The 10637-nt window shown below is 38.7% G+C and overlaps 2 protein-coding genes and 1 pseudogene across 3 annotated transcripts; all 3 read left to right on the top strand.

Moving 5' to 3' along the window:
• Nucleotides 1–477: 477 nt before the first annotated feature.
• On the top strand, nucleotides 478–4414 carry REME1 (Pentatricopeptide repeat (PPR) superfamily protein). Its single transcript, XM_016335006.3, has 2 exons — nucleotides 478–1720; nucleotides 2265–4414. Exons 1-2 carry the CDS (start codon nucleotides 532–534, stop codon nucleotides 4100–4102), a joined length of 3027 nt encoding a protein of 1008 aa, XP_016190492.3. The 5' UTR covers nucleotides 478–531; the 3' UTR covers nucleotides 4103–4414.
• Nucleotides 4415–4555: 141 nt separating this feature from the next.
• LOC107631536 (berberine bridge enzyme-like 21) lies at nucleotides 4556–9589 on the top strand. The gene is made up of 2 exons (XM_016335008.3): nucleotides 4556–6372; nucleotides 6751–9589. The coding sequence occupies exons 1-2, from the start codon at nucleotides 4752–4754 to the stop codon at nucleotides 6855–6857; spliced, it is 1728 nt and encodes a 575-aa protein (XP_016190494.1). The 5' UTR covers nucleotides 4556–4751; the 3' UTR covers nucleotides 6858–9589.
• LOC107631537 (berberine bridge enzyme-like 21 pseudogene) lies at nucleotides 7721–9589 on the top strand (annotated as a pseudogene). Its single transcript, XR_015907411.1, has one exon. The product of XR_015907411.1 is annotated as a berberine bridge enzyme-like 21 pseudogene (transcript).
• Nucleotides 9590–10637: the final 1048 nt, after the last annotated feature.

Below are 10637 nucleotides of genomic sequence, written 5' to 3'. Positions count from 1 at the left end.
GTATTTTTTTATAGATACCACAAATCTAACTCTTAGATTTGTGATTTTTGTTTTTTTTTAACTTATAAATTTGAGGGTTTGATTTTTTTTTTATTTTAAATTTTTAGATATAAAAATCTGAGAGTTTGATTTGTATTTTAGTGTTAAAAATTTTTTTTAAACATGCTTTACAACGAAAAAAATTTTATTTTATCACAAATATACGATAAAAATTTGACTCTTAAATTTCTCAAATCTAAAGATTCTTATTTAAAATAAAAAAAATCCGTATAAAAAAAAATACACCAATTAGCCATGATAATGAAATACTGTACAATTTTTTTCTATTACTAAAAAAATTAACCCTTTATTAAACATTATCTAAAATAGTCACAAAAAAAAGATTATCTAAAATTATTAATTGTTAATAAAAATATTATCTAAAATATTATAAAGTTATTTGGTGTTGTCCTATTCCTTGGACTTGGACTTGGTCTGATTGCAGTATATGGGACACAAGCCAAGTTAACCTCTGCATCGTATCAAATATCAATGGCTACTACCTATGCACTCTTTTTGGCCCCGATCTTTCTACCCGAAATTCCAATGGCTGCTGCAGATATTCTCCAGTGCCTTTGTCTCCATTCACACCCCTCTTTTCCAATCTCTCAAGTCACCTTCTTTCCCAACACAACTTCCTACCCATCCATCTTAAACTCCTACATCAGAAACCTCAGGTTCACTTCCCCCATCACCCCCAAACCCTCCTTCATCATCACCCCCACCCACCTCTCCCACATTCAAGCTTCCATCATCTGCTGTAACCACTTCTCTCTTCAGATCAGAATCAGAAGCGGAGGCCATGACTACGACGGCCTCTCCTACGTTTCCCAGCTCCCATTCATTCTTCTCGACATGTTCATGCTCAAATCAGTGGACATCAACATGGACGATCGCACTGCTTGGGTTGATTCTGGCGCCACAATTGGTGAGCTTTACTATAAGATTTCTCAGACAAGCAAGGTTCATGGCTTCCCCGCCGGTGTGTGCCCCACTGTGGGCGTTGGAGGCCACTTAAGCGGCGGCGGCTATGGCAACTTGATGAGAAGATTTGGCCTCTCTGTTGATCACATTCTTGATGCAATAATTGTGGATGCTAATGGAACAGTCTTGGATAGGAAATCAATGGGGGAAGATCTCTTTTGGGCTATTCGAGGAGGCGGTGGAGCTAGCTTTGGTGTTATAGTTTCATGGAAAATCAAGCTTGTTCCTGTGCCAGAGGTTGTAACTGTTTTCAGAGTTGAAAAGACATTGGAACAAGGTGCTACTGAAATTGTTCAGCAATGGCAGCATGTTGCCCATAGAATACACCATGGTTTGTTCATTAGAGTGGTTCTTAGTCCAGTGAAAAGAAATGGGAAGAAAACAATAAGGGCTAAGTTCAATGCATTGTTTCTTGGAGATTCAGAAGAGCTTCTAGGTATAATGAAGGAGAATTTTCCTGAACTTGGTTTGGTTGGTGAACAATGCATTGAAATGAGTTGGATCGATTCGGTGCTGTTTTGGTATAACTATCCGGTGGGAACTTCAAGGGAAGCTTTGCTTCAAAGGGTGCCTGAATCAGAGAAATTCTTGAAGAGGAAATCAGATTATGTGCAGAAGCCGATGTCGAAAACGGAGCTTGAAAGCTTGTGGGAGAAGATGATGGAGCTAGAAAAGCCTGTTCTAACACTGAATCCTTATGGTGGGAGAATGAGTGAGATTTCTGAGGTGGAAACACCATTTCCACACAGGGCTGGTAACCTATATAAGATTCAGTATTCTGTTAATTGGAAAGAGGAGGGTAATGATGTTGCTAATCATTATTTAGATGCAATTAGAAGGCTTTATGATTATATGACACCTTATGTGTGTAATTCACCTAGAAGTTCTTACTTGAACTATAGAGATGTTGACATAGGTGTGAATGGAGATGGAAATGTTGGTTATGCAGAAGCTAGTATTTGGGGTAGTAAGTATTTCAAAGGAAACTTTGATAGGTTGGTAGAGGTGAAAACCATGGTAGATCCGGGTAATTTTTTCAGATATGAACAGAGCATCCCATCACTTGCATCTTGGGATAGTTTAATGTCACAATAGTATATATCTTGTATTAAGATTCTAATGGAATTGCTAATTTAATTAATACAATAAGTCTCGAAAAATACAACACTTTAACCTGTGACAAAAATAAGCTATGAAAGTAGTTTGGAGGTGGGTGCGAAGTTGTGCATCTGTGGCGTCACCAATCGCCGCAGGCGATGAAACGGTGTCGCTGCTCAACGACTTCGCCACCATGTGCCACCAGAGGGACCTTCCCAGAGCCATGCACGCCTTGGACGCCATGGAAAGGCGCGGTGTGCGTGCCCATGATCTCACCTATGCCGAGCTCGTCAAGTGCTGCCTCGCGCGTCGTGCCGTCAGCGTCGGTAAGCGCGTCCACCGCCACGTCTTCTCAAATGGGTACCTTCCAGAGACCTTCTTGGTCAACACACTACTCAATATGTACGTCAAATTCCACCTCTTGGAAGAGGCACACAAGCTGTTCGACGAAATGCCCGAACGAAATGTTGTTTCATGGACGACTTTGATATCTGCTTATTCTCAGGCTAAGCTGAATGATACGGCTATGAGACTCTTGATTGGTATGCTTAGAGAAGGTGTCATGCCTAACATGTTCACTTTTTCTTCTGTTTTGAGGTCTTGTGAGAGGCTCTCTGATCTCAAACAGCTTCATTCTTTCATACTGAAGGTGGGGTTGGAGTCTGATGTCTTTGTAAGAAGTGCCCTTATTGATGTTTACTCAAAACTGGGAGAGTTGTTTGAAGCTCAGACTGTTTTTCGTGAAATGGTGACTGGAGACCCTGTTGTTTGGAGCTCCATCATCGCTGCTTTCGCTCAGCACAGCAATGGGGATGAGGCCTTGAACCTTTATAAGAGGATGAGGAGAGCTGGCTTTCTGGCCACACAACCGACTCTCACGAGTGTTCTGAGAGCGTGTACTAGTTTATCATTGTTGGAGTTAGGGATGCAGGCGCATGTCCATGTGCTGAAGTATGATCAAGATCTTATCCTTAACAATGGATTGTTAGATATGTATTGCAAGTGTGGTAGTGTGGAAGATGCAAAGCTCATTTTCAATAGGATGGCTGAGAAGGATGTTATCTCTTGGAGCACCATGATTGCAGGACTAGCTCAAAATGGTTTCAGCTTAGAAGCTCTCGATTTGTTTGACTCCATGAAAGTTATGGGTCCAAAACCAAACTATATAACAATGCTTGGGGTTCTATTTGCATGTAGTCATGCAGGGCTGGTAAATGAAGGCTGGAACTACTTTCGGTCTATGAAGAATCTTTATGGGATAGATCCTGAAACAGAGCACTATTGTTGCATGCTTGATCTTCTTGGAAGAGCTGGGAAGCTTGATGACATGGTTAAGCTAATTCAGGAGATGAGTTGTGAGCCGGATGTTATAGCATGGAGGACTCTGCTTTATGCTTGCAGAGCCCACCGGAATGTGGATTTAGCCACATATGCTGCTAAAGAGCTTCTAAAGTTAGATCCACAGGACACAGGAGCTTATGTATTGTTATCTAATATCTACGCAAACTCGGAAAAGTGGAACGATGTTGTAGATGTTCGGAGGACTATGAGAGCGAGAGGCATAAGGAAAGAACCTGGCTGTAGCTGGATTGAAGTCAACAAGCAAGTACATGCTTTTATTTTGGGAGATAAATCGCATCCCCAAATTGATGAAATCAATACGAAGTTGGATCAATTTATTTCTAGACTAAAGGGTGCCGGTTATGTTCCTGATACAAATTTTGTCCTAAAAGATCTTGAAGGAGAACAGAGAGAAGACTCCCTTCGGTACCACAGTGAGAAACTGGCAATTGCTTTTGGCATCATGAGCCTTCCAAGGGAGAAAAGTATTAGAATATGGAAGAACCTAAGGATCTGTGGGGACTGCCATATATTTGCAAAACTTATAGCGAAGTTAGAGCGGCGGCACATTGTAATTAGAGACCCTATCCGATACCATCATTTTAGAGATGGTATCTGCTCCTGTGGCGATTATTGGTAGCATAGTAGAAGCACGTAAGACCAAGACAGAATATATTGATACTCACAAAGAGGTGAACTGGGATGAATAAGTAGCTGCGGTTCAACATTTGTCTCCAATAGTTCAATTAGTAGAGACATATAGACCTACCTTTGAGACGTTGGGCTACATAAAGACAGAAGTTCATGCATAAAGCGTTCAGGAATGAACTAACCCGGGTAATCAGTTTGGGTTTGAAAGAAGGGAAGTCGGTCTAGGGAGTTTGTGTTTTGAAGGTGTAAATGTAAAACAGAACATGGAAACATCAAAATGCAATTTTCAATTTCTTTTTGACTTTTTATTCTTATCATTCAAACCGAGTTATAGACTTATAGTTATTTCTAAAGATTTTATGTGCAGAGAAATATGTATTCTTAATTATTTTTAGTTTAATAAAAAATATTGTTTTATAGACTAATTTGTTCAAAGTTTTTTTTTTTTTTTTTAATTATTTTCTATAACCAAAGTAGACACGAACTTGGAACTTGACTAAAGTATTAAGACAATCTATAGAAATTCTTTCACTAACGTGTGAGGCAATGTAGTTGGAAAAAAAGACAAGAAAAAGGAAATAACTTGCATAAACCCAGAATCACACTGACGCAGACACCTAGTCAAAAAGACTAAGGCAATGAGAGAATCAACCTCTTTGGTTCATTTGTCTGCGATTTCCCTTCTTCTTGTTCTTGTTGATCATGTGTCTTCTTTGGTGGCAGCACCAACACCAGAATCTGTGTATACCCCTTTCCTCCAGTGCCTAAAAAACCACACAAACTCTTCAACGCCCCAACTCTCCAGCATACTCTATGCTCGATCCAATTCTTCCTTTTCTTCCGTTCTACAAGCCTATGTTCGTAACGCCAGATACAACTCAACCTCAACACCAAAGCCTTTACTTGTTGTAACTCCTCTGCAACAATCCCATGTCCAAGGTGCTGTCATTTGTGCCAAAACAATTGGTGTTCAACTCAAGATCAGAAGCGGTGGCCATGACTTCGAGGGTGTCTCATATGTCTCACACGAACCCTTCATTGTTCTTGACATGTTCAATCTCCGAAACATCACTATGGATGTTCAGAACGAGGTTGCTGTGGTTCAAGCTGGTGCCACTCTTGGAGAACTTTACTACAGGATTTGGGAGAAGAGTAAAGTTCTTGGCTTTCCTTCAGGGGTGTGCCCCACTGTTGGTGTTGGTGGCCATTTCAGTGGAGGAGGCTATGGTAACATGATCAGAAAACATGGGTTATCTGTTGATCATGTTCTTGATGCTGAAATTGTTGATGTGAATGGTAGGGTTCTTAACAAGGAGGAAATGGGGGATGATCTTTTCTGGGCCATTAGAGGCGGTGGAGGATCAAGTTTTGGGGTTATATTATCATACACAGTTAAATTGGTTTCTGTGCCAGAAATTGTTACTGTTTTTAGGGTTGAAAGGAGTTTGGAACAGAATGATACTGTTACCGAGCTTGTTCTGCAGTGGCAGGAGGTTGCTCCTAATACTGATGATAGGCTTTTCATGAGGCTGCTATTGCAGCCTGTGAGTTCTAAGGCTGTGAAGGGGAAGAAAACTGTAAGGGCCACTGTTATGGCTTTGTTTCTTGGAGGTGCTGATGAGGTTGTCACATTGTTGGGAAAAGACTTTCCTTTGCTTGGTTTAAAGAAGGAGAATTGTTCTGAAATGAGTTGGATTGATTCTGTGATTTGGTGGGCTAATTTCGACAATGGCACAAAGCCTGAAGCCTTGCTTGGCCGGAATTACTCAGCCGAATTCCTCAAGAGGAAGTCTGATTATGTGCAGACACCAATTTCAAGAGATGGGTTGGAAGGGTTATGGAAGGAGATGATTGAGTTGGGAAAAATTGGATTTGTTTTCAATCCTTATGGTGGGAAAATGAATGAGATAGTGCCGGATGCTACTCCGTTTCCTCATCGTGCCGGAAATCTGTTCAAGATTCAGTACTCAGTGAATTGGGAGCAATCTGAAGTTGCTGAAGAAAAGAATTTCATGGATCAGGCTACAAGGGTGTACAGTTACATGACTCCTTTTGTGTCAAATAGTCCAAGAAGGGCATTCTTGAATTATAGGGATCTTGACATTGGTACCAACAATTTTGGGAAGAATAGCTATGAAGAAGGAGAGGTTTATGGTGCCAAGTACTTTGGCAATAATTTTCAGAGGTTAGTGAAGATCAAGACTGCTGTTGATCCTGGAAACTTTTTCAGGAATGAACAAAGCATTCCCACCAATCCAAGTAAGTGTCTATATATAATACCTTAGTTGCTAGTGAAATTTCCTTCTTTTTTTTTTTTTAAATGTCTGTTGCACTGGGCTGGTAGACATTATCCAATCATATTCAATGCAAAACATGGTTTTCCTGACTAACTGAAAGATTTCTTCTTTCTCTGAGAATATTATGCAGTTTTCTGGAATGGATCCTTCAGCTATCTGATTTATTTATTTTACACGTTTGAGATTATCAAGCACCTTAGGCAAACTATTTTAGTGTATCCACTGTCACATTAATACTCTCTTTTTAAAAGAAAACCTTTGATAATTTGATGTTTGATCATCTATTAGCCCCAAGTATACATAGGTTGTAGGACTCATGTTTGAATGTCTTGTCTTGCAGGTGGTGGTAAACCATTTAACCGCAGCCTAGGTAGAAAACTCATGGTAAAGGGGGTAGGGTTACTCATCCTAGAACTCTTTATTATAAGATTATTGTACTTTGTTTAGTAAGCATACATGGCCAATTTGCCCTTTGAATAATTGATCTAGCTTTATTGTAAATAGATAATGTAGATTGAAAATTCCATTTAACAGATTTATTATTTTTATTGTTTAATTTCAATTTTCTTTTATAAATTTCTAAAACTAGAAAACACTGAATAAGAATCGAAAATAAAAATACAAACCAAATATACCCTTAATTTTTTCAAAATGACTGTTTATTTGCTAAAAAATCTATGATTAAATTTTTTATATATTAATAAGGTTGTGTACAAATTAAGTTTATAATTAAAGGAGTACATATGTCCACTATAAAAAGAAAGAGTACGTGTTAAATAATACAACAACAACAAAGTTTTGACTCACTAGGTGGGGTCGGCTATATAGATCAAGATGCCATTGAGCTCTATCATATATCATATATACAGAGAAACCGTTTACATGTAGAACATGTTAAATAATAATCTAGAAAATTTTCTCTTTACTAAGAATCTCTTGCACCACTTCACCATCCACATGCTAATATGCTATATCTGACTTTTTCTCTTTATATTTTACTTTTACACTCTTTTAAGCTGACAGAAGCTAATTAAAGCATTGAAGTGGATTCTCAATAATGTAAATTTCATCATGTGTATATTATCACAAACTTGAGATCATTTCAAATTTATAAAATTGACAACACATGTAGCTAGACAATTATTAGAATGAACTGTGTTGGAGAAAAATATCATCAATTTGAGTAGTTGACAGCACAACTCAATTATTAGAGAAAGCAGAAAAGCACTACCAACACTTAAGTGGTCCAACATGTTTCTCTGAATTAAGAACCTTTCCAACCTCACACTAAATTTCCAAGAACTGAATCCATGGAAAAACCAATCTCTCTCCTTGCTACTCTTATTGTTCTGCTTCTTTATGCCTCTGACTGTTTGGCAGCCCCATCATCAAGAAATTCCCTATTTGCCACTTTCCTCAACTGCCTAAAAACCCACACAAACCAACCAAACCAAGTTTCAAACATAGTTTATTCCCAAACAAACGCATCCTATGACTCTGTCCTTAAAGCCTCTGCTAGAAATGCCAGGTTCAACAACCCCTCAACCCCAAAGCCATTACTCATCATCACCCCTCTTAATGAAAACCATGTACAGAACTCTGTTCTCTGCGCGAAAAGCATTGGTGTTCAACTCAAAATCAGGAGTGGTGGCCATGATTTTGAAGGCATTTCATATGTCTCTCAGGCTCCCTTTATCATCCTTGACATGTTCCACTTTCAGAATGTAATTGTGGATGTTCAAAACGAGATTGCTGTGATCGAAGCAGGTGCCACTCTTGGACAAGTTTACTATAGAATTTATGAGAAGAGCAGTGTTCATGGCTTCCCTGCAGGGGTGTGTCCCACTGTGGGTGTTGGTGGCCACCTCAGTGGAGGAGGCTATGGCAACATGATCAGAAAGCATGGCTTATCAGTTGATCATGTCATCGACGCGAAAATTGTTGATGTAAATGGTAGGATTCTTGACAGGGAAGCAATGGGGGATGATCTTTTCTGGGCCATTAGAGGCGGCGGAGGAGCGAGTTTCGGAGTCATATTGTCCTACACTGTTAGGCTAGTTCCAGTGCCGGAAACGGTTACTGTTTTCCAGGTTGATAAGACTCTTGAGCAGAATGCAACTGATCTTGTTTTCCAATGGCAGCAGGTTGCTCCTCACACAGATGAGAGACTCTTCATGAGGCTGGTGATGCAGCCGGTAGCGAAAAGAACCATGAGAGCCTCGGTTATGGCTTTGTTTCTTGGAGGAGCTGATGAAGTTGTGACACTGCTGGAAAAGGAGTTTCCATTACTGGGTTTAAAGAAGGAAACTTGCCATGAAATGAGGTGGATTGACTCTGTTTTATGGTGGGCTAATTACAATGATGGATCAACATTGAAGGCATTGCTTGATAGAAGCCATTACAGGGTGCATTACAACAAGAAGAAATCGGATTATATTCAGACACCGATTTCGAAAGCCGGGCTTAATCTGATATGGAAGAAGATGATTGAGTTGGGAAGAGTTGTTCTCATTTTCAATCCATATGGTGGAAGAATGAATGAGGTTCCTTATGATGCTACACCGTTTCCTCATCGTGCTGGGAATTTATACAAAGTTCAGTATAGTGTGACATGGGAGGGAGGAGGAGATGGTGCTGATAAGAAGTTCATTGGTGAGATTAGAATGATGTACAGTTACATGACTCCATTTGTGTCAAAGAATCCAAGGAGTGCTTACTTCAACTATAGGGATCTTGATATTGGTGTGAAGATGCATGGCAAGGATAGCTACCAAGATGGGGTGGTTTATGGTTCCAAGTATTTTAATAGAAACTTTGAGAGGTTGGTGAAGGTTAAAAGTGCCATTGATCCTCAAAACTTCTTCTGGAATGAGCAGAGTATACCAATTCTTGGGAGCAACAAGTTATTTTTGTAGTACCATTATTGCTTGGATTTACTACTTCACTAGTTCTTTTGATTAATCATTTGGTCATTACAATTTCACCTCTCTTTTTCTTTATTTTATTTTATTTTTGTAAGTTCTCTCTAACGATAGACAAGATAACAAACTGACTACTCAGATGAAGATGATTAGAGAAATTTCTATTTGAAAATGATTGTTGAGATATAGCTACATGTAATGTCAAGCACTTTAGTTAAACTTATCAAAATATTTAACAATTTTAACTATTTTTATCTTAATATTCATTTTTTTAGGTGTATGCCTAGAGATAATTATTTTTTTGGCTCATGCTTGGTTGGAAGTTGGAACCATACGATAGGAATATATTTGGATGAAGTCTTTTTTGTTTTTGGATGATGTCTTGTAGGAAAGGTTGGAAGCTCCCAAATATTATTTTTATTATTGTCTAACAAATTAAGTACTAATTTGTGGCGAATTTGAAGTTTCCAAAAATTTTTGTTCACAAATGGTAAATAGGATGGGCTTGGAATTCTATTGGTCCATATATGGGCTAACATCGTTAAAATATTTTTAGGCGCATGTGAAAATGGACTAAGAGAGGCCTATATATAGTTCATCATCATAATTTTGAGCTAAGAAGTGATCAAGACCAAAAAAAAGGAAAAGGTAAGAAATGATGATATAGTAATCATGAGGGAATGTAATAGCGTTTTTTTATTAGGTGATTTCTAGTCAAACTTCTGGTAAATAAAAGGTTAGTGTTACGGATTTGGCCCACGGATCCTGGACCAGGATCGAACCCAATTCCGGTTTTTCAGGTCCAATCCGCCTCACTCTTCTGGAAGGTCCGAAACCGGCTCTCTAGAAACTCCCAACCGACTTTCGAATTCGAACGTCCCCCTTATCTTACCCAAACAAGATAAGATAAGATAATCACCATCACCTATAAATAAAGGCCCAAGTCCCCCCAAGTATTCATTCATTCCTCACACTTTCTACCTCTTAGATCCATTCTGACTTGAGCGTCGGAGTGTCTTTGCAGGTACCACCCCCCATCGCTCCAGTCAAATAGTCCGACGTCCGCCTCGACCCGCAAGTTCCCGATCCATCTCTCAACCCGTACCGAAGACATCCAGTACAGTTAGTTACCTTTTATGATTTATTCAATAACTATTAGATATATAAATTTAATTATATCATTATAATTAATACTAATTATTTATTTAACCTAAGTTTTAAAAATTAAATTATTCAACTATAATAAAACTTTTTCTATAAATTACAAAAACTTTTAGAAAAAAATTAATTTGTAATTTGTAATTTT

Source organism: Arachis ipaensis, chromosome B3 (assembly GCF_059453495.1).
Source record: "Arachis ipaensis isolate K30076 ecotype BB chromosome B3, ASM5945349v1, whole genome shotgun sequence".
NCBI classification, from domain to species: Eukaryota; Viridiplantae; Streptophyta; class Magnoliopsida; order Fabales; family Fabaceae; genus Arachis; species Arachis ipaensis.
The sequence above is the reverse complement of the archived record's forward strand: the minus strand, read 5'-3'. Positions and strand labels throughout refer to the sequence as shown.